This window comes from Halichoerus grypus, chromosome 11 (assembly GCF_964656455.1).
Source record: "Halichoerus grypus chromosome 11, mHalGry1.hap1.1, whole genome shotgun sequence".
Taxonomy (NCBI): Eukaryota; Metazoa; Chordata; class Mammalia; order Carnivora; family Phocidae; genus Halichoerus; species Halichoerus grypus.
The window spans coordinates 80576579-80601063 of NC_135722.1; the positions used below are offsets into that span (position 1 = coordinate 80576579).

Below are 24485 nucleotides of genomic sequence, written 5' to 3' on the forward strand. Positions count from 1 at the left end.
GAGTTGGATAACAATGTCTCTGCCTCAAAGTGAATCATTCATTCACATACATATTGGGCATTTACTATTAAATATACAAGGTACTGGTTTTCAGAATTATTTTACTTTTTAAAAATTTAATACTGATTTCTCTTTTAACATGAGTATTTGTTTATAAACGAAAAATTCAGTCATGATGTATTAAACCAGTGTTATTATAGGATATAAAATATTATTGAGGATCAGGAGACTTGAGCTCTGATCCAGCTTTGCTTCAGTAATTCAGCAGTCTGACCCTGGGGGGCATGCCCCTTCCTGATTCAGATGGTTTTATTTCCCATAAAGCAAAGAGGTTGGGTTATGTGATCCCTGAAGTTTTATCTGTATCTGAATTTGTACTGTTTGAAGATCAGATTCATGTAGCATTCCTTTCCCCCACATTTTAACAGTTGCTACTTAACAGTTTGTAGACAGTGGGTCCATTTGTAGGCTGAATTAGAGACGCGTCACATTATCAGAAGACTGTACACAGACTATGTACATTTTGGAGGATAATACTAAAGGTACTCATCTTCCAGGTATAACAATAGCATATTACAAGTGTTTAGAACAGTGACTCTAGAGGTTTAATGTGTATACACACATTACATAACAGCTGGAGGTCTTATGAAATGCAGATTCTGATACAGAAGGTCTCAGGTGGAGTGTGCGATTCTGCATTTCTAACAGACTTTTGAAGGCCATGTTGACACTGCTGGTCCATGGACCACACTTGGAATAGTAAGGATTTATAATCCCTGATATGCCCCTCCACAATCACATTTCTCTTCTTCCTTTATCATTTCTTTTATAGTTTTGTCAGTTATATATGTATTCCTAAACAGTATATTTTTAATTTTGAAAACCTAAGTAGCAAGCCCAAACCTAGCTGTGAAAGGAAAGGGCAGTGTTATCCCCACCAAAGAAAGGCTCCAGGAAAAGATAAGCTGATTGAGTTTGATTCATTGTGTAGCTTTAGCTTGCTTACATTCACAAAAGTTCCTTCTGGATAAATCACTGTCAGAATTCAGAGTTCAAGGTGGCAGTCTTTCCGAGGTGCTGTGCCAGGTGGTCACTTTATTTGGTTGCTCCTTTAGAAGTGTTAGTTATTCAGAGGAATGTAGAGGTAGCTGGTCTCTTGAAATCATAAATGACTCCTCCTCCCTCAGTGCTCTAATGAAAAGTACTGAGCCATGTAGAAAGAAGGATGAGGACTGCCTCATGGTCCTCCTCAGCATGACTTCTCTTTCTCTTTACAGGATGTATGAGAAAGGGCACCTTCAGTGATGATGCACCACTGGCACTTGAAACTATAGTTGTCATTTTTGTGTGCCACTTCTTGACATTTGTGTCATAAATGTCTAGCTCCCAGCAAAGGCCTTGTAACACACACCTGGCCAAAAAGCCTAGATAATATTACTAAAATACTAACATATTAGCATTGTTATTTAGAAAAAAATAAAACCCACATACTTACATAAGAGCATTTATTTTCACTTATTCACTTAGTAATGTAATTGTAATTCCAAGAAGGTAGAGGCCAGAACTGTCCTTTTTTTTTTTTTTTTTTTTTACAGAGAGTGTACAGGAGTCCGGGTGGGGGAGGGCAGAGGAACAAGAGAATCTTAAGCAGGTTCCACACCCCAGCATGGAGCCCAACTTGGGGCTCGATCTCATGACCCTGTGAACATGACTTGGGCCAAAATTAAGAGTCGATCACTTAACCAAGCTACCCAGGCACCCCTGTCTTTTCTTTTTTTTTAATTTTATTATGTTATGTTAGTCACCATACAATACATCATTAGTTTTTGATGTGGTGATCCACGATCCATTGTTTGCGTATAACACCCAGTGCTCCATGCTCCTTAATACCCATCACAGAGCTAACCCATCCCCCCACCCCCCTCCCCTCTAAAACCCTGTTTGTTTCTCAGGTCCATAGTCTCTCATGGCTCATCTCTCCCTCCAATTCCACCCGCCATTTTTCCCTTCCTTCTCCTAATGTCCTCCATGCTATTCCTTATGTTCCACAAATAAGTGAAACCATATGATAATTGACTTTCTCTGCTTGACTTATTTCACTTAGCATAATCTCCTCCAGTCCCATCCATGTTGATGTAAAAGTTGGGTATTCATCCTTTCTGATGGCTGAGTAAGATTCCATTGTATATATGGACCACATCTTCTTTATCCATTCATCTGTTGAAGGGCATCTCGGCTCTTTCCACAGTTTGGCTATTGCAGACAACCCTTGTCTTTTCTTTTTTAAAACCACTTTAGCTTTAGCACCTGACCTAGAGCCTGATTCATGGTACACCCTCAGTTAAATTGTTGAATAAATGATATAACTCTCCTTATAAATTTCAATTTTTTCACTTATCTGTATATTTTTCTAATAGAATTATATATATATATATATATATAATTTGTATATATATGTGTATGTATACTTAATAAAAATATATACATATAATTTGTTTTCTTTTAAGGAGGATTATGGCAAATACTCTGGGTTTTCATAGATATTATGATTTTTAATAATTTCATGACTTAAAATATTTCATCAGGTTCAGATACATAAACTTAAGAAATAAAATCTATAGAACATTCAGGTTGATTCTAGTTGATCTTGTTAAAAAGTACAATAAACATATTTCTACATATTTCTCTTAATTTCCTTTAAAATTCTTACTTAAAATACCTTCTTAAAGTCATGTGTAACTGCAGAGGTAGGGTTTTTAAATATATGCTCTGTAGCCCTTCAGGTAGATGTTAGGTGATTTCCCCAGGTTGTGGTGAATTTGATCTTCAACACTGGTCTGCTTGTCACTTTCCACTTTGGCTAAATGGATGTTGTGTCTCTTGCAGATTAGATTTGAAAGGTGTGAATTGATCAGTAGGTGAAGGTTTATTGTAGGCAATGAATACTGGATTAAATTCTAGTGTTTTGAGGGCTTCGAGGAGTTAGATCAAAGGTTGGGGAGCAGAAGATGAATGCTATGTAAGGATAGATATAATGCTCCTTGATGCTTTTAAATCAGGAGACTTATGTAGCTCCTATTATGGGGAATCTGATTCAGACATTAAAACTTTATTAGGAAAACCTAACTTAGAGCAAAAAGTAGTGTAAAAAATTATTTCTGAAAAAAAAAAAGATGTAAAAATATAGATATGTTCCTATATCCTCACTGTCCAACACTTTTTAACCTTATACTGAGCCCTCAAATGCATTCTAAACATTTAAACATAACTATATAATAAAGAGGAGAAGGCTTAAATAACCATTTCTAACATGGAAGAATTACGAGGATATGGCAAGCTGTTGTTTCAAGGACAGTGACCTAGGAACGTATCCCTGAGACTGCTGGGTACTCTGGAGTGGATGCCGTGTGAGGAACTTTCCTACCTCCATCAAGTTTTCTTGTTTATTTTTGTCATCAGTTTTAATTCTACGAGGGAAGTACATAGTTTCAACTTTGTTTAAAATATCTTCTTGAAGCCCCAGTTTCAGCCTCTTTATTCCTCTGATTTAACCAAAGGGGAATGAAGTAGGGAAAGCTGTGACTTTAGCTTTGACTATTAGCCACAGCACTCTCAGCTAGAGTAGTTTTGTGACTGACCAAAAATGGAACCATTAAAAATGATGACTTACAAAAACTCATCTTTTATAATCAAGCAATGTCAATGAAAAATAACTTGTAAAATCAAGACGTTTGCAGTCTTTTTGTATGTGAGTTGTGGTGGGAATGGGTGGGAAGGTGGTAGGAAGATGACTAAGATGTCTGCTTTCAATGTGTTTACAGTGGACTAGTGTGAAAAATAGATTTTGAGCAATGTAAGGAAAAGAAGGTTCTGTTTTTATATCAGTATAATTACCTAATTTGTGGAAGCTGTTCCAGGAGTTATATAGGTGAGTAGGCCTGTGTCTGGCCTATAAGCCAGTCCCACTCTTCATCTGTTCCCACCCTTTTGGCCTTGTGCACCGGTGGGTGGGTGGGTGGGGGGTTTGTTTTTTAGTGCTAGTCAAACACTGCTGGCTTGGAAGGAAGCAAAATGTAGTTAGTTGTCTGCGACTCAGTGTGGAATTTCTCCGGCTTAGAGAACAGGTCAGTTGTTTCCAGAATTGAAGTCCCAAGCAGGACAGGGATACGTGCTCTCCCTTTAGCATCCTCCTTTCCATTCAAAAGAAGCAAGAAGTCATTACTCCTTCCTTTTCCAGGGATAAATGAACTGCATGTGAGCTTTTGCTAGCTCCCTTTTCTCTGCCTATTGCAGAGCTAGCCCAGTGGGAAGCAGCCTATTGAATGCATCCAACTTAACTTTTCACAGCTGCTCTAATTGCCCACTTTCTATACTTCTTTAGTTTTTGAACTGAGTAAAGACTTTGAGTTAGGAATAAGTCAGGAGTTTAGTAGCTGGACACTAGGGGCTTAGAAATTGGTGAGGGAGGGTACAGAGTGATTACCAACTGGTATAAGATTCAGTCCTCCTTAAATAATTATATGGGTAGACCAGATACAAAATGTACCATCATTTAACTATATTTACACAGTAAGTAATATGTATGTAAATGGAAAAAACAATGCCCATGTGCATCAGTTCTGGTGCATGTACATGGGTGGGAAGGATAACTTCCCAAGTCATGTGCCTAGCCTTAAAACCTTACCAGTAGGAAATAAAAGGCGATCTCTACAGAAAATAAATTAGTCTCCTTTTGAAAACACTGTTTACACTGGCTCATTCCAACAATAGAAGCTCACAGTTACTACTGTGAATCTACCTATGAGACAGGTTGTTTTGCTAGGTTAATTTAGCACCTGAGTATAGGATAATAAAAGACTGTAAATCTTAGTGGATCACTTCAGAGTTTATGTCCACACCAAGGTTGGGGCGTGCAACTTTGTCTTGTTCCTGCATTTGGTGCCTATAAGTTGAAATCACTTTTAACCAGAGTCTTAAAAGTCTAGATTAAAAATCAGACATTATTAGGCTGAGTTAGTGCCAATAAAAATGTTAGTCACTAATATGAGGCAGATCTTGTTCATTCTATGTAATCTTGGAAACCATTGGAAAGTCCAGTTGCAGTTGTGCATAAACAGCTTGGTTAGCAGTATTGTATGATGGCCTGTGGTAATTCTCAGGAAAGTCTTGGACAACATGAACCTTGCTCTCAAGAGATTAAACATTTACCAAGAAGGAGAGTCAGTTTGCTAGTAAATATTTTAGGTGGGGACTTCATTCCTTTAGACACACCTAAACAGAAAATTCCTGTGGTGGAGACAGACAACACACAACCGCTTGTCAACTAAGGTTATGGCTCCCAGCTCTGAGTCCAGAAATGAGGTCATCCATTAGGTAATTCAGATCAAAATATATTCATAATAATTGCTCAGATATTTCTGACATAGCTCATGTGTTTACTGTTTGGAATGCAGATACGCAGATATAGCAATAACAATGGTTAGTGCTTAATAGTTCTTAGAATAAAGACGTGTTACATCTTAAAAAAAACCTTTTATATGGATACGTACAAATTATATGTGTACAGATTGATGGATGGTAACTCACACTGAACCAAGTTTTGTGTACTCTGTTGTCTGTAGTATACTCTATGTTTTTTATTCTTTCCGGTACCTTCTTTAGGAGAACATGTCAAAAGGTGAGACTACAGGACACAAATTTAAAATAATGACTTTTCAAGTCACGGGGCCTTTATTGTGTCTTCCTAGCCAGCAGTGCTTTGCCCAGGTGCAAATATTTGTTGTTTGATTAGCTCTCAGAAGTATGACATGGTGGTAAAGTGACTTACCTGTGAGCCTGAGTCACCGTGGTATATAGATAGGAGCCTGAGAGTGATCACTGATGCCTCTTCAGAGGGTGGGAAGTAGAAGAAATTCTTCGAAGGAGAGGTTGGAAAATTTCTTTCGTTTTCCTTGTTAGAGAAAGTACTATGGGGAAAATGCATACATCATTTGCCAAATAAATCCATCCACTTTGAGAATGCATCTCTTAGGTCCAGGGGAAAGGTACTATGTGATCCAGTTTTGCAAGTGATAAATAAGAATGTAGTCTAGTGTGGAAGGCATGGCACATGGTTTGCTTTGTGTGTTTCGCAGGGATTTCTATGTAGTATAAAAACACTTTGAGGTAATAACCTGTGTTTCAGGTTAAAAATAATAACTGGTGTGTTTATAAACCAGGAAATGCATTTAAATGATCATAAATGATTTTAGCTAAAAAAAGAACCAACTTAAACTAATAAAATTCAACTTTTAAAGTATTAAATTATGAAATGCTTCTCGAAAGATTTTCTTCAGAATTTGGTGATGAACTTTAAATACTCATGCATACAGATTATTACTAATATTTGAAGGTGGAGTGTGGCCATGAAACTCTTCTTGAGCATTGCTTAGGAAAAAATTTCCAAACCAGAGACAATATCATTACCAACCACAACTGAACTCTTCAAAAAGAGACCTGTGATTTTTACTAAATTCTAGGAAACAATTACCTTCTCATTTGCTGAATCAAAAGAGAACCTATCACTTATTATAAACCCTCATTATAACCCACTTAAATGTGGTTATATAAATCAGGAAGTCCTCTATTAAAGTGGAACATTTCCAAATGCCTAAATTGTTTATACAAATAACATTTTCTTTTGAACTCTGTAGAGGAAGCATATTTTACTTTTTAATGGCTCTCAGTTGGACAATTGAATTATTGTTCTCCATTTTTTTTTTTAACCACCCTATTTTTGCACCCACACAGAAACCACCCACAATTAAGGATTGAAACAGCTGGGAAAGTTGCATATTTCAGGTGGAGTTCCTGTCTTTAAAAAAAAAAAAAAATCCCACTTGAGAGAGGTTTTTATCATATTAGCTCTGTGTTTTAAAGTATGTAATTTGATTTAATTTGAAATTGAAAGGCTTAGATTTTTATTTTTATTTATTTTTATTTTTTTATTTTATTTATTTATTTTTCAGAGAGAGAGAGGGAGAGAGAGAGAGCAAGCACGCACAAGCACGGGGTGGGGGGTCAGCAGGCAGAGGGAGAAGCAGGCTCCCTGCTGAGCAAGGAGCCTGATGCAAGGAGCCTGATGCGGGACTCTACCCCAGGACCCTGAGATCATGACCTGAGCTGAAGGCAGACTCTTAACCGACTGAGCTACCCAGGTATCCCAAAAGGCTTAGATTTTTAAGTTTCAGGCTCTGAAAAGCAACCTGAAGCTTATGTCACAAGTCACATGTCTCAAAGAAAAAAAAAAATTGTCTTAACTTACTGATCTTTATTAATCCCCTGAAACCCCTTTTCTTTCTTTAGTGATCTGCTTAATAAAAAGTAGTTTAGTATGTTACATAGAGAACTTTATTATCAACTCCAGCAAATTTTATGCTCTTGGAGGTTAGAAAGTTTTACTCATATTTCTATCCCTGTATAGTACTAGTAATTAAATGCTTTATTTGTAGCAGAGGCTTAGTAAATATTTGTTACATGAATAGTCCCCCTGCAAGACCTAGTTATAGAAACGAATCATTGTAAGGTACATAAATAGAATTTTAGAGTCATATATTAAATAAAATATATATATATATATTTGGATATGTCTAGTATAATTCTTTTCAATATAATAAACTAAATTTTATGCAAACACATACACACACCTAACTTTCGCATGTACTTGAGAATCATTTAGAACAAATTTCTTAGTATTTCTAAATATTTCAAACCAGAGCTAAAGATTTTTGTATTCTTTAGTTTCATTATTGTTTGTTGACTGTTAGCTTACACTTGCCAATCCCTGGGAACCTGGTGGTGCAGCTAGCTACTAGCTCTTGCCCTCTTGGAGTGCACTGACTTAGAGGCTAAGATGGCAGCAATATACTCCTTGTAGGACAACATAACTTAAAGAAGGCTGATTTCAAGGTGAGTGGATAGAGAGGGAAAAAACTTTTATCTATGGTTAGTTACTTAGGATAGCTTAAATCTCAACAAAATGGCTAGACAGTGAAATAAATGCTGTAGCCCTATATAATTTGGGATGCAGGAATATGTAGTTTAGCCTCATTATTCACAAATTCTGTATTTGTGAATATGCCTATTCTACAGTATTTTGGTATCCCTGAAGTCAGTAGTCCCGGCGCTTTTGTGTTTATGCATAGAGGCGGAGAAGTTGAGACGCCTGACTCGAGCATCTACTGTATAAAGTGAGGTGCAGTGAGGCGCCATGACTAGTTGACAACTAACAGGGTGTTTTTTGGTCTTCTATAAGAGCGATAGTCCAAATTGTATTGAATAAAATTTACTGAGTAAATTTTAAAGATTTTATTGGCTTTATTAAGCAATCCACGAATCAGGCAGCACCCAATCTAGCAGTAGAAAGGAGTTCTGAAGAGCTGTAGGAGGCAAGAGATTTTTAGACCAAAGTGAACAAGAACAAGGAAATTATACTGGGAGTTTGGTGATTGGCTAAAGCAGGGTTACTTTCCTTATATGGAGCCAAGGGAAGTTTTGGAATTGGGTTAGGTAACTTGTGCTGAGCAAGCAAGCAGTGTTTGGTTGACTTAGGCCTTGTTCTGGGAGAGCAAGGATAGAAACTTAAGGTTTGGGGGGTTTAGCATGAGTGACTCCATTGGGCCTAACCTGGTTACTTTAACAAGTAAAAGGACCAGAGTTTAGAGTCAGGAACTTGCTTTTGTACCTTTCTTCCACTATTTTTAACCTGCCTATGCCTGTATTTCCTACCAGTAAAACTCATTTATTATCTAAGTACCCAAGTGCCAACTAGGTCTAAGGCGCTTTCAGTGGCTTAAGTAATTTATATTTTCATTGGGTGACCAACATTAAATAACCAACCACAGTTAAGCTATAATTGTGTTGAATGCTATAAAAGTAAAGTATATTATGCTAAGAGATCATACATACTCAAGATAGACCAGGTCCAATTGGGTGGGTGGGAAGATGGAGGAAGGCCACTCTGAGGAAGTGATGTTTAAATTAGTCATGGAGAAATGGTAGGCGAAGGGGGAGTAGGGAGCAGATTCCAGATCTAAGGAAGGGGTGAATAAAGACCTTGAGAGCAAAGGAGATACCCAAGAGGAAAATGGCATGTGTGAAGGTTGTGGGCAGGTAGAGAAGACTTACTAAGCCCTGTTAGGGATATGGAATTTTAACCTAAAGGTAATGAAAAGCATTGCAGGGTGTTAATCAGAGAAATGATGTTATATTTACATTTTAAAAAGGTTAATTTGACTGCCTTATGGAAAATTTAAGAAGGCTGCCCCAGATGAGCTTTTTAAAAAATGTTTTTAAAAAGCCATATCTCGGGGCTTGTGCCCAGGAGAAAACGGGTCATGGGTAGCCTGACTTTAATAATGTAACTTATGGATATGATACCTATTTTTTTTTTATTACATTTGCATTGACCCACAGAACCACACTTAGAGTACATCTCTTTTATTTTCTGTATGAATAGAATGGTCTTAGTAAAATTGGAGTCATATGGTTTGCTTGTAATTGCAAGCCTGAATCATGACATACCCATGATGAATTTTTTTCATAATTTTTTGCATAATAACAGAAATATGTTTTATTGTCTGTTGGTAAACATCAGGTACCATAAAGGTAAGTGGTGTCCTGTGTGGGTATTAGGTGCATAGTTTATAGTTTTGTTAGTAATTTCCTAGTTTACTTACTGGAGTTTATCTGCTCATGTTGAATATAGTCTGCTTTGAAAACAGCTTTTGAACTGTTGAATCTCAGATCTGTACCTCTGAAACAAATAATGCAATATATGTTAAGAAAGAAAAAAAGAAGAAGAAGAATGTAGCAGGAGGGGAAGAATGAAGGGGGGGAAATCGGAGGGGGAGAAGAACCATGAGAGACAATGGACTCTGAAAAACAAACTGAGGGTTCTAGAGGGGAGGGGGGTGGGAGGATGGGTTAGCCTGGTGATGGGTATTGAGGAGGGCACGTTCTGCATGGAGCACTGGGTGTTATGCACAAACAATGAATCATGGAACACTATATCTAAAACTAATGATGTAATGTATGGGGATTAACATAACAATAAAAAAAAAAAAAGAAAACAGCTTTTGAAGATAACATTTTATCTCAGTTGCTTTATGTCTTTCTGTCCAGAAGCTGCATTTCTTTAGTACTGGGATGATTCTCATACCTTCTTCATGTATGTGTGGAGGTGGGAAGGTAGGGAGTTGTACTGGCTATTGTTTTTGTTTGTTTAAATTATCAGAAAGTGTTACGTCTGACTTAGAAATGTTGGCTTGGTTTCTTAGAATCCCAAGTTTAATATGTTAGAGTAGAAAGAGACCTTGGAGAACATGGGAGCTAGCTAACTCTATCATTTTGCTTTAGACACAGGGAAATGATTTGCTAAAGTCACACCAGTATTAGAACCTTGATTGCCTGGCTCCTAGGTCAGGAAGTTTTACTCTTGAGTTTACTTGTTCGTTCGTTCATTCATTGATTCATTGATTCATTCATTGATTCATTCATTCAGTAAAGCCTTATCAAGCACATATGATTTGTCAGACACTGTTTGAGTGCTAAAGACACATCATTGTGCAAAACAGAAAAATAATCCCCACCCTCATGGGGATTTGTCAGAGGAGTTAGGTGATAAGATGTATAATTAAGTTCATTGTATATGAAGTTAGACTGATAAGTGCCATAGAGATAAAAAAAAGGATATTATCTAAAAATTTTCTTAAGTAATTTTAAAGCAGAGAGAGCTAATTTTAAGATAGTGGTATCACTGCAAACTGCTTATAAAATGAATCTGTTTTATTTTCCTTTCCCTGTGTAATCAATCAAAATTTACATGACCATGAAAACACTGACCCATTTCTAGATTTGAAACCTTGGTACAAAAGTCATAAAGTAAATACTTCTGAGCCATGCTAGCCGTAAGCACTTGATTTTTTTCTGAAGCATTTAGAATGTAAAAGCATTTCTCCAGTACATCCTTTTGTGCTAGACCATTGTACTTCTTCCCTTGCTTGGGCGTATTTAGTCTGTGTACTTAAATGTTCATTGTCTTGATATATTCAGTCTTGAAGAAAACGAAGGGGTAACGTCCTTTTAACTGTAGTACAAGGATTGAAAGCCAGAGAATATCTTAGAGGGCTTTGCCGTATAGTCTAAAGTTTCATTTGCATGTTCTCAAGAGACACATAAGGCTTTGATTGAAGTTACCCTTTAGGAGGTTTATTCTGGCATCTGTGTATGTGATGAATTATAGCGTGGAAGTATTTGCCAGACTAAGTCAAAGATTGCCTTCCTCAGCAAATCTTTTATGGACCAAGAGAGAACATTTCTAAATGTGAATGAAAAAATAAAAGTACAGTTTCAGTTTTGACGTAAAATGTTTGGACCAGAAAGGCAATAGTTCTAAAAACTGTGTTTGAAATAAGTGAGTTAGGAGGCAGGACATGGACACCCAGAGATTATTGGAAAGCTCATTGGCAAATGGCCAGGACAAACATGTGAACACTAAAGAGAGGTTTGGTGGTTGAGGGGAAGAAACAGAGTATAGAGGGAGAACTTAGAAAGCAAGAAAAGAGTTGGATAATAGGCCTAAAAAAAAGGTTTGCCTTATGTACTAGTCTAGGAATATGTGGCTGGACAAGAAGGCTAATTCTGAGTGATTTCTCTGACATAGATAGAATTCAGAATAGTTGCTGAGTCATGATTCAAAGTGCTATGGAGAGAAGAGCTTTCAGGTCATGCTTTATTCTTGGGACTCAAAGATAATGTCTTATTTCCTCCATAACCACGAGGGCCAAGAGTACTGCTGCCATTGAAAATACCGATAAGCTTCAAGGAGGAAATAGAGATAATTTTTACAAATCTTATTAAAATGTATACTGTTTTCTATTTAAATATAGTTTTAACTCTTAATTCCTCATGCAAAGCATGCATTCTTCCCCTGCCCACCTTCCGCTAAAGCCAGTAGCTGCCAGACTGCCTGTTACAAGCATCAGCTATGGGAAGCCTTAAAAATTTGGTTCCTGGGCTCTACCCCAGGCCTGAATGAAGGTGGAATCTCCTGGGATGAAACCTTAGGTGCCTTTAATTTTATGGAGGTTCTTGGTGTCTGATACTAGCCTGTGGAAAACCACCACTCTCAACAATAGACTCGTGTTAATACTGAGGGAGGCTCAACTGGAGAAGGTACTGAAACAGGGAAAAGTCTATTTCAGAGTTTGTGCTTTATGGATCACCAGATCTCTGATGCCCAGCATTTTCCCAATGGGACCATTAAGCAGCAGAGATGAAGTGGTATCTTTCTGTGGGAATGGAAGAAGAAGGGTAGAGGAGAGAGATCAGCAGTATTTGGTGACTGGATGTATGGAAGGGAGGACTGAAGTTAATCCATCACTTGAGTTACTAGCAGAATGGTGTTATGGGCCCATTTATGTGTTTATATGTGGCAGTACCTTAGTGTGGAGTGAAATTATGAGTCAACTTTTGACATAAGTTTTGAGATGCAGACAAGACTCTCTAGTAGAAATTCTTGGGAGGTAACTGGATTTGCTCAGTTTCATGAGCTTGGGGGTGTAGGACCATGCCTAAAGTAATGGGAAAGTAGATACATTTCATGTGATTCATGGGGGTTCAAAGTTTCACTCTGCAAGTCCTTAGCTCTATGATCTTGGATATTATTTAACCTCTGTATTTCAGTTTCATTATTTGAAGAACAGAATGGTGAGAGATTTCGGTGTTTTACTTGTGACCACCTTGTGGGGTATTGAGGATTAAAGAGTGTGTGCAGTGCTGGTGCAAGTGTCAAATAAATCTCTTCCTCCCCCAACCCCTCATATCTCCCTGCTGTTCCTCCTTTACAAGGATAGGAGTACATGGGAGTAACTTCTTAGACTTGGGAGGAGGAGAAGTAGCTGTGCGGAGAGAAGAGTGATGATGGAAAGGACAGAAATGTAGCTAGAGATGGGGAAGGGGAAGGTTAGAAGCTTCATGGGGAGTTGTTAGCTTTTGGGAAAAAGAGGGCCCCTTTTCTGAGACAGGCAAGTTGAAGAGAATGAATAAATACAGTGTTAATCAGAGGGTCTTGAACTTCTCTGAGAAGCAGGAGGCTAGGCCATCTGGTACCAGTGAGTGAGGGGAAGCTGGGGCTGGGTTCTTGAGAAAGAAAATTCTTTTTAGATAGCCACTGTGGGAAATAGGATTAGAAGTAAACTAGAGTTGAATAAAGGAATTGCCAGAAACCAAAAGCAAAGGGGTTAGATAGCTTGAACTCTTAGTGTCCTTGTGGGTGTGTGAATTACTGCAGAGAGAAGGTCACTGGAGGTCAAGAGGTTGTGGAAAAGAGAAACTGGATGTTGGACAAGGAAGCGGATGTTGAAGGTCCAGTAGGGTGGTGGCAGGAGGATTGGGTGCAGAGGAGGAGTATGAATGGGGTGCCTTTGTGGAATGTGAAGGAGTGCTGGGAGGTGGTAAGGATTGGCGGGTTTGGTGTAAGCGGCTGTCAGCAACAAATTACTGATTGTTTCCTTTAAGGCAGGATATTTGGGGCCTGATTACCCCTTGAGCACAAACAGCTCTGGGACTGTTTGCTTTTAAAGATGAAAAGCCTGTTCTTTGCTATAATGTAGCAGGGTAGTAAGCTGGCATTACCTTCCCTGTCTCCCTCCTTCCTGCTCTCTCCCCCTCCTTTGGCAATAGTGGTTTGATGGAGTAGAAGAGACTTTGGAATGAAACAATCAAAATTAAATACCTGCTTCTCCGCTTAACTAGCTTTGAGATCATGGGGAAGGTTACTCCAGGTGATTGATACTCTTTTTCTCATCACCTCATACCATTATGTGAATTAAATGAGATAGTATGTGTGACATCTCTGCCTCTTGGTAGAGGTGCTCCAAAGTCTGAGTGATCTACATACTGGGGGTCTACGTTTCTGGATTGGAGGTTGTTTTGGCTTTGGGAAACAGGTCAAATGACACTAAAATAAAACAAGGCAACATTAGATCTTTAAGAAAAAGAGGGGGGCGGCTGGGTGGCTCAGTCAGGTAAGTGTCCAATTCTTGATTTCAGCTCAGGTCACAATCTCAGGATCATGAGATCAAGCCCCTCGTCCAGCTCCACACTTAGCAGGGAGTCTGCTGGAGACTCTCTACCTCTCCCCCTCCCGCTCCCTTAGCTCACGCAGGCTCTCTCTCTCAAATGCATAAAAACCAACAAAACAAGACAACATCAGAATAGCACAGGTTTTCTAAAATGTATGCTTCAAAAGAAAACAAAAATATGTGACTTGGAGACTGTATTATGCACAATAATACTTACTATATTAACATACATTCCCAAGAGTGAAAGATTTTTGATTCAGAAGAAATTCATTTGAAGTAACGAGATGGTGTGAAATCTTCAAAGAAACCAGCTAGAATGAAGTTTTGAAATTGTGTGAAATTGAAAGGCTGTCTTTCTATATTTGTATGTATTCATTTGGCAAAATTTGACCTTAATATTATATAACATATATGCCCTGCATGTATGCATATGAGTATACTAGAACTCTCAAACTACTTTGTAGTTCAGCAGTTTCAAAGCAGTTATTACTACAAGGCCCTATCTCCATTCAGAAACAATCTGGGGAGGAAAAACCATTAGATAGTGTAGAATTACTTCTGTGCCTCCATTGTGACTTTTCAACTTGGAGTCCTAGTTTTCCTCAGTTGCAATAGGTAATCCTAACAATCTGCAGTGGTTGTCGTAGCTCTCTTTTACAGGTGAAACCCCTGGAAAGAAGGGGTACACTCTTCTTTGAGTCCCGTTATGCCAGTGAGGATAAGAGAAACCAGAGTGAAAATCACCTTAGACCAGAAAAGAGTGAAAGATTGACAGTCTTGCCACAAGTTCTGAATCTCAGCCCAAATGTGCAGTGGCGGGCAATGTTGAAGCCATGTTCATAGAGTCAGTGCCTGAAGACATATGGAATGTCGGAACCCAGGGAGGGAGGGAGGCGTGAAGAACAGGAGTTGGGAATTTAAAAGGAGACTAGATTACTGGCCATAACTCTAACAGAGAGTCTGGGTAGTATAGTTAGAGGATAAATAGGAGCAAATGAAAGTAGAAAGAAATGGCTGGATATTGTGAATTCCAAAGTGAGGATTCTGTCCCTTTGTCTTGTGTAGTCAGGATTGGCATCTCTGTACTGGGTGGAACAAACATGGCACAGTTGATAGCAATGGACAAGTGATGAAGCAGAGATGTGGCAGTTTTTAACTCTATTCAGAATACATGGGCAACTTAACAAAAGTTTAATTTTATGACTTCATTTGTAGGCTATGCATTTCTTATTGTTCTTTAATGCTTAATTAGCAAACTATGCTATAACATCAAATACATTTTTATTACTAAAATAATATCTAATATGTTCTAACCTGGTACATCTCATATTTGCTGAAACCTAACACACCTGCATGCAATGCTATACAGGGATGCACTGGTAGGATATGAAAGAATAATTTTTTTTTCTTTTTCTTTCCTTTTCTTTGAATTCAATTAATTAACATACAGTGTATTATTAGTTTCAGAGGTAGAATTCAGTGATTCATCAGTCTTTTATAATACCCAATTCTCATTACATCACGTGCCCTCTTTAATGTCCATCACCCAGTTACCCCATCCCCCCCCCCAGCAACCCTCAGTTTGTTTCCTATGATTAAGAGTCTCTTATGGTTTGTCTCCCTCTCTGATTTCGTCTTGTTTTATTTTCCCTCCCTCCCACTATGCTCCTCTGTTATGTTTCTTAAATTCCATATATGAATGAAATCATATGATAATTGTTTTTCTCTGATGGCCTTATTTCGCTTAGCATAATACCCTCTAGTTCCATCCATGTGTCGTTACAAATGGCAAGAATTCATTTTTTTGAATGGCTGAAATTAACAAGTCAGGAAAGAAGAATTTAAATACAAGTTTATAGGGATTTGTTTTCAATATTAGTCTCTTTGATTTATGTTTGGAAATTAAAAAAAAAAAAATTAACCACCAGGAGGATGTCGTGGAGAACTTGGTTTAGTTATCTTAAAGATAACTAGAATTTCTATGTTTTCACGAGACCTTGGATTCTAAGGGGCTGTGAAGTGTTAGAAGAAAGATTGAGTGCCTCTGAGTACTTGGGTACAGTGACCTATCAGCATTCAGCAGTAGGCCTGTGATTTTTTTTTTCCTGTTGGTTTAAGAAGCAATTTATTGGCTTTGCAACTAGGCATCCATGGAGCCTGAAGCCACAAATAGAGTGGAACAATCTTATTTGATGTTGTGGCTCCCCAAAAATAACAAGAGTTTGTGGTTGCAAATAATGTTCAGTATTACAGTAGGCAGCCCATCAAGTGAGGGTGTTAATTGTTAAAAAGATGCACAATATCTAGTTGATACTGTGTGGAGAATTGGTGTCACTTTTTATATTTCGCTGTCTGTTTTCTTTTTCAGGCATACCACAATGATCCTGCTTCTTGCTTTGTTTATGAGTTAAATTGTTCCTGAACCAAAGCTTGCTATTCAGTTACTGTGCTATCTTTGATCTTCTAAATGTTCAAATAATTAAAACTTCCTCAGTGGGAGTTCCGGGCATGAACTGCTGATGTGATGCCCTGTTAGATCATTGCATGCTTCATAATGTACTGCTGAGTATCACTTGGCTGTGTATACTGATTCCATTTTTATTTTTTTCAATGTGGCCAGATCTAGAAGCATATGATGAATTCACTTGCTCTGGCTCATATCCTCATATCCTTAGTATTATACTGCTTTTCTCCTATCCCTGTGGAAAAAAAGTCATTGCCAGAAGGATACTAAGAAAGACCTTGATAGCCTACGTCGTCCACCCAGATAGAATAGTAGAGTGACTGTTGGAACATTATCTGGACTTCTAAAATGATTACATGGGTTCAGTCTGGCTTCTATAGACTTCTATAGGTTTTTATGTTTTCCTTGAGATTTAACCAAGTCTAAATCCTACTGCTAACTCAGTTCTCCCCTATTCATCAGCAAATCTGAATGTCATAGTTGATTTGCTCACTTAATAAGTAAAAAATATGTTGCTGACATAATTGTATATGTGACTGAATTTGCGATCTATAGTTCTCGTTGGGTATGTATTTATGCTACTTAGGTTTGAGAAAAAAGACTCCTGGGAGAAATATTTAACATATCATTATCTGATTATGATATAAATATTGGTTGGATATGAGAGAGACATGCTTTCTCAATTCTCCGAGTTGTGAAATCTTTAAAGCTCAAGCAGATCAACTGTTGAAACTTTTAATAGTATAATGCTTAGTACTTACAGTAATGGAGTCATGTCAACAATGAACAGGGAGTAATTTTCTTTATCCTTTCTCATTTTTACTTCTAAGCACTAACCAAGTTTTCCATACTCAAAAATAGTCTGGTGAAGTTAAGGCTGCTGAAAAGATTGAGTTAGGAAGTAGATATTTTAGACAGTTCAGGAATATTTTAGAATTTATGATATTAGTAGATATAGAAGCCATGATCCGACTTCCTCACTGTGTAGATATATTTCAGCAGTTGTCTTTTTGAATGTTTTTACTCTTGGGACCTGTCATAAATACACCTGAATAATAAATTCCTATTGTTCCAAAAGTGTTTTTCCAACATCACATTGGACAGATGAAAAGGGAAGCTTTAACAATATTCTTAACCTCAATAATTTGTTGGAAAGTTAACATCTATATATGAAACTGATTTTGATTGCTCTCCAGTAATCTCATGATCCAGATGGTCAGGAAGGGGAAAGATTATTACTGGTGAATACAGCCAGGAAAGTTTCATGCAGGTGGCAAGAATGGGGATAGCTAACATAATTTTCCAAAGTATCTGGCTTATCCTTTTCAAAATAATTTTATGAAGCCCAGAATATGAGTTGGTATGTTTCTCTGTATATAGCAAATAGATTGTGGAAATGTATTATTAAACTCATTAATTCATTTAATGAACATCTATTGAAAGCTCACTGTGTATTAAATATTGTTTTTGGGATATTGCTGTCACTTAATCAAGCTCCTGTCATACCAGCTATGTATGGGGAGAATCTAAAATTGCAAGACCAGCTATTAAATTTGATGTTAGTCTGGATCCCCAAAATCAGATAATGAAATGGTTATTTATGTAAATATTAACATTGATAAACAAGGTATGGAACATCACATATAGTTGCTTATAAAAGAAAGTATTTGGGTATTAGAATTTGCATGTAATAAAAATATTTTTGGATTTTACTTAAGTAAAGTCTTAGAAGAAATTGCTCAAGGAGTCAACATCACTGAGATGGGTGCTGGAGGAGTCATTTTGTATGTTTTGTGCCCAAGGTCGGTGGGGACTAGACTCTCTATGAGTTTTCATGTTCTCTTAAGGCATTTGTTGGTCCTGGGCACCAGAAATTCTAATACTGGCTTCTCATCTCAGAGGAGTTGCTGGGGTACACTAGGCAGCTTGGATCTATCTGACTGTGTCAGAGGCTCCTTTAGATTTTGAGCATAGGACAGGCTAGGAAGTCACTGGCTATCAGTCCTTTGCCCTAAAACCCAGTTTATACAATACTTTGAATTATTTTATACTTGCCTTATAGGATTGTTAATTCCTGTTTTCTTTATGTGTTGTCCTGTGCTTTGTAAGCTATTAATGCAAAACTTAGAGGAACTATTAATAAAAAGACTTAGGGGAAGGCATTAGATATGGGTTGAAAAAGTAGGTTGCTATTACTATTTGATGAAATGATGTTCCTGGCTGTTCATTTCCGTGTAGGACAAATGACAAACACAAGTATCTTCATTTGGACTAAGAAACATACTTTTATGGAACTGAGACTATACTATATAAAGAACAAATTCTGTTTTTTGAAGTAATTTCCCTGAAAAATCAACAAAAGAAAAAGAAGAAACAAAACTTACTGTCCAATTGGGGCAGACCCAGAAAACTGCTGGAGGGAGAGTAGTTTTTGTTGTGAGGAACCAGACATGCAATTGCTTTTGCATGTTCAAATTTTTCTCCTCAGACGTTCTCATTATAATAAACTATTATTGTACTGAGTCTATAAATAGTATTTATATGGGAAACAGACCAGAAAACTATTCAAGTTCAGCAGGAAACAGCATCATTAATTTTTAGACAAAGAGGTACAACATATCAAAATGAGAATCTGAGTTTCTTTACTAAAACCAAAATCTGACTTAAGGCATCTGCACGATTTACTCTTGAAGTAGCAGTTACTTGGGGAAGCCTGTGGACTTCCAAGTTGTTACGGGATGATGCTCCTGGGACTACTTCTAGGACACTACTCCATGAGACAGTGGTGGCCTCCTGGGTTGTGTTTTCCTGACACTCTAAATCAAGCTACGTCTTCATTTATTCCAAAAATACCTGTTGTCAAAAAAACAAAAACAAAACAAAATAAAAAACCTTGTCAGGCTTCTATGTGCTAGATATTTACTTAATTCTTTGGGAAAATTAGTATGTGCATTTAGCCTCCTAAAATTAAGTCTAGTAGGAAAATAAAGCATTTATAGCATGTTTTATTTTTCATTATTTAAAAAAAGGTAAAGATTTTTATTAGGCTTAAAAACTAGCAGCTTCTCATCTTACAAGTCCTTAGCAGACTTAACTACTCACAAAGACCACTTTGAACTTTTAGCCATTTCTTCTGTTTCTTTCAAGACCATAATTATCTTGCTAACACTTGACTTTTTCCCCAGTCTTAGATACCCTCTTTTCATTTTATACTGTTATGTTTATATCATGATGACTTTGTATGTACTACAACTGAGTTATTTCATTTATTTTGATGGTGTTACTTATATAACTGTTTCCCCAGGAGTTAATAATTGCCTTTGAATTTTCTTTTAAAAGAGTATAAATTTCCTTTTATTACATTCAGATACATCAGGTTATTGATCAGTTCTACTTTTATTCTCTGGAGACATTTCCTGGTCTGTAACCTATTGCTCCAGTCTGGATAAGATCTTTGAACCTTTGCACAGCAGTTGACCTGCAATATCTCTCTGTTGACATAAGAATTTCATTTGCTCCTATGCTATATTGGATCTCCTACTTCTAGGTCCCATATCCTCTTTTCTTGGTTTATTCCCATGTTTTGTTAGAGTGCCTTATCCAGCAGCTTCCCATAAAAGAAGCATATGAGGGTAGTTGGTTTTTTGTGTTTGTTTGTTTTGTTTTGTTTTAAATTAAAAAGTTTGGGAGGCACTGAGTTTGAAATCTGGGGTTAAAGTGCTTTTTATACAGACTTTAAACTTACTATCAACTTTCTTTCACCTCTTATTTTCTCACCTTCAGGAGTACCTGCTGCCTCCAATTCTTGTAGTCCAAACTGATTTATCTCTTGGTTTCTTTCTCTGTAGGCATGTCAACATAATGCCTTCCATTGTCCAAGATTTTATTGACTTTTTTTTCTTCAGGCTTACCAATAGAGCTCTTTAGTGGCAAGATAGTTGCCAGGATGATGGAATGCTTTATTTATCCAAAGTATAAAAATTTAATATTCTATTATATACTCCAGTTAAAACTTTTTATATATTTGTAAAATGTTTTTCTCTTCAACTTACTGTTGTCACAACTGTGTTGTATTGTTGCATTGATACTGTTATTTTTGTAGAAATTAAAATCTCATTTTTCTAAATTAAAAAAATTGTATTTCCTCTAAGGTCATTAATGTGTTTATCAGATTAATCTGAGTCTCCCAGATAATCCTTTGATTTCTCTTTTTGGCAACTGTGAAAAAAATGCAATGTGAAGTAATCATAGGGATAGTATTTCAAACCAGGTTAGTTAGCGTAAGCCTAGTAGTTTTAAAGAGTGGAGGGAAAAAACCTAGATTGTAATTTCAAATTCTTGAATGGAAAGCATTCTTTTTTTTTTTAAAGATTTTATTTTTTTTATTTATTTATTTGACAGAGAGAGAGGCAGGGAGAGAGGGAGCACAAGCAAGGGGAGCCAGCAGAGGGAGAAGCAGGCCTCCTGCGGAGCAGGGAGCCTGATGCGGGGCTCGATCCCAGGACCCTGGGATCATGACCTGAGCTGAAGGCAGACGCTTAACGACTGAGCCACCCAGGCGCCACCGAAAGCATTCTTTTTCTTAATAAGTTCTGAGACTCTTGATTTATTTTCCTCACTTACCTGCCTTTATTGTAGGCTTTATGCAAGACTTACTAGACTTCTTCTTACAGACTGTTTTTAATATTAGTATGGGTAGGAAGGAAATGGTAGGGAGACTAAAGAATAAAGACATAGAAGGGAAGGTTCAAAGCTTAAATAGAAATAATTTTTGCATTCATTTGCATTATTTGTTTTGTTAGTTTTGTGATCAAAACATTCCAACTTTAGTTATGTTAAGTATAAGATATAGAAATTGGTGTGGATGAATTACTGTTTTACAATTGCCATTTGGGACTATGCATTTTTAAAGAATACACTATTGTAAGTCCCAATTTATTTTTCGGTTTATTCTCCCAGTGTTTCTGAGTATTTGATACTTGTCCCAAGCCAGAGCAATAGGAGTTCTGATAGCTCTGTAAAGCAGTCCTTCTTCCACCTAACTAGGGAGAAGCTCTGCTTTAGAGAGCTATCTGAACTTGTAATGAGCACCAGGTGTTGTATGTAAGTGTTGAATCAATAAATTGTGCACCTGAAACTAATATTACACTGTATGTTAACTGGAATTTAAATAAAACTTAAAAAAAAAGAAAAAAAGTAAATCAATGCTTCTCAACTTCAGTATGCAAATGGATCACCTGAGGATCTTATTAAAATGCAGATTCTGGGGTGAGGCCTGAATCTATATTTCTAACAAACTCCCCAAATGCTGATGCTGGTAGTCCTTCTGGCCACACTGATGACTCACAGTCTAAACTACCTTGATATTGGAGTAATACAGAATACAGAATCTAGTTTAAGTATCTATAACTGTTGAGCTTCTAGACAGAAGTCAGTGGGAGATGTTGCATGACTGGCTGATACTAAGTACATCTAAATAGTACTGGATTTATTGCTTCTTAGAGATTTAATATATTCATTATTTGTAGGATTCTGTTTAGAAGCAATTTCAGTAGTAAACTTTTGTTTATTAATTTAAGTTTTATACATTACATACATAAACTGTATCTCCCTAGTGTCTTTGAAGAAAAAATATACTTTGTGTGTGCTAGACTTTAATTTGCAGTGCGCAAATATCTGTTACCTATAGCTATTAGTCATTGAGATTCTACTATGTATACTGATCTATGCTTATAGAAGTGTAAAACCAAAGTATGTATACACATTTATAATCAGCTTCACTGTAATGTTTATTCCTGTGCAATTAGATATTAGCAATGAAAAGAGGTTAATGCTTTTTTTTTTTTTTTTTTAATCTTCTAAATAGCTCAGTCATTAAAGGAATTTGCAAGATTACTCATTGCAGTAGAAGAAGAAAGGAGGAGACTGGTAAGTCTGTTCCCCATTTTTTTAAGAATAAAGCTTTGTTTGGACATATTAAAAGAAAGACTGAACCTTCTGAATTAGACTTAACTATACCAGACCTTATAATGTGATAGATGTACTAAATGTTACAGAAAAGATTTCTGAGTATGATTATCAATTATTGCCAATGAGATATATACCATTTCTGTTTATTTCATTTGTTCATCAGATGTAAATTATATTCACTTTGCTTTCCAGTTAGTTCTTTCAAGAATTAAAAATATTGAATTGTCATTGTAAACCCATTCTGAGTAAACTTCAAAAAAAAACTTCAGTGTTATAATAAAGATACATTCTAGGTATTAAAGACAATTCATAGAAGGAGCAAATAATTTTGCCAGGGTGTTAACAGGAGACTAACTTTTCTTTTCTTTTCTTTCTTTCTTTCTTTCTTTCTTTCTTTCTTTCTTTCTTTCTTTCTTCAAGTTTTGAGGAGACTTTCTTTAAAAGGTGAAATTTCTGTTGTGTCTGAAAGGCTGGGAGGATTTTGCTTGGCTGGGAAGAGTGGGGAAACATTGTAGGTTAAGAGATTAATTTATGTGACAGCATCAGAGCATAGTTATTAGTAATACATTTATTCATTTACCAATATAATTTTGTATCCATTTTGTTCAAGATCTGTGAAGGCCTCTGTGACCCTGGCTTCCCATTTGTATATGGGAAAAATGTAGTACACATCCCATAGGATCATCGTAAAGCATTTGTAGCAGCACCTGGCATAAATGTTGATGGTAATAAAGATGTTATTTGTCACTTACAGTGAGGGTTTCAGACTTGTTTAAAATGTCATCTTTATCACTGGCTTGACCATTCTTTTGAGGAATTATATATACACCTATGTATTCAATGTGGATTAAATGTAGTGTCATTCTGCTAACTGGATAAGGAGAGTAGTTTCAGGAGGATGGCCTTGACTCAGGGAAAAATGCCTGAGCTAAAGAAGAATCACACAACTATCACTTAGCAGTCATATAAGTGAACTTGAGTAGAGGCCACCAGGTGGGAGAAAGTACTGTATATATTTTTAGAATAAGACAAATGGATGGTTCTTAGATGGTATTAGAAGATTGGTAGTTTTAGCCATATATGGGGTTTAAGAGCTGGGCTAAAAAGTTTTGGTGTGTGTTACAGGAAGGCAAAATTGTTAGTTTCTGAAAAGAATGGGAGAATCAATATGGGATTTAGGAAAGATTAATTTGGTGGCCCTGTGAGAGATAGATAAGGTGGGGGTGTCAGGGGTGACTATATTTTCTTAGGAAACATCGTGGTACCATGGTCTGGTCCCAGTAGCAGATAAATAGCCATACAGTGTAATCTGTGTTAGATACATATAAGCCATTATGGGAGACTGACCCTTTCTGGGGAGGTCAGAGAAAGCTTTTTTGTGGGGGTAAGTTTGATTGGAGTCTTAAGACTAAATAGTACACTTTCAAGTGCTTTATGCATAATCCTTACTCCAGTTCTATGAACTATGCAATAGAAGTCCAAGTTTGATGGGGAGATGTGAGTAGGAGGTGCCTTACGGCCCAGAGAGGAGCTGATGATGAGAATGGGAAAAAGTGGTTAGGGAGATGTAAAAATAGAGTTGTAAATGGTGTGGAAGCCAGGGGAATATATGGTTCAAGTTTGAGTGAGGTTGTTACTCAAATCCTGTGCAAGTAGTTTGGGAGAATGATAAGCCAACTATCATGGTCTATAATTTTAGAAAATGTATTGAAAGAATATGGGAAAGTGTGTTGTAGTTTGCAGGAGTAAAAAGAACCAAAGAAATGTTCTTACAGCATTGAGGAAACCTGTAGACACGAGGGGAAAGGCTCTTCCTCTGAGCTGGGAGGAAAGAAAGAGCATCAGTTAAAATATAGAACATTAGACAGTAAATTTTTTGGACAGGGGATAATAGTGTCAGGAAGGAGTGGTCATCTGCTATAGGAGGA

The 24485-nt window shown here is 36.9% G+C and overlaps 1 protein-coding gene across 3 annotated transcripts in view; it reads left to right on the top strand.

Moving 5' to 3' along the window:
* The window catches only part of ARHGAP42 (Rho GTPase activating protein 42), a 289588-nt gene that overhangs the window by 72302 nt on the left and 192801 nt on the right, over positions 1-24485 (top strand). For all 3 annotated transcript variants that reach the window (XM_036081768.2, XM_078058735.1, XM_078058736.1), the window contains exon 3: positions 22454-22515. In XM_036081768.2, coding sequence (XP_035937661.1) covers positions 22454-22515 — 62 coding nt within the window. The remainder of the gene's footprint in view (positions 1-22453; positions 22516-24485) is intronic.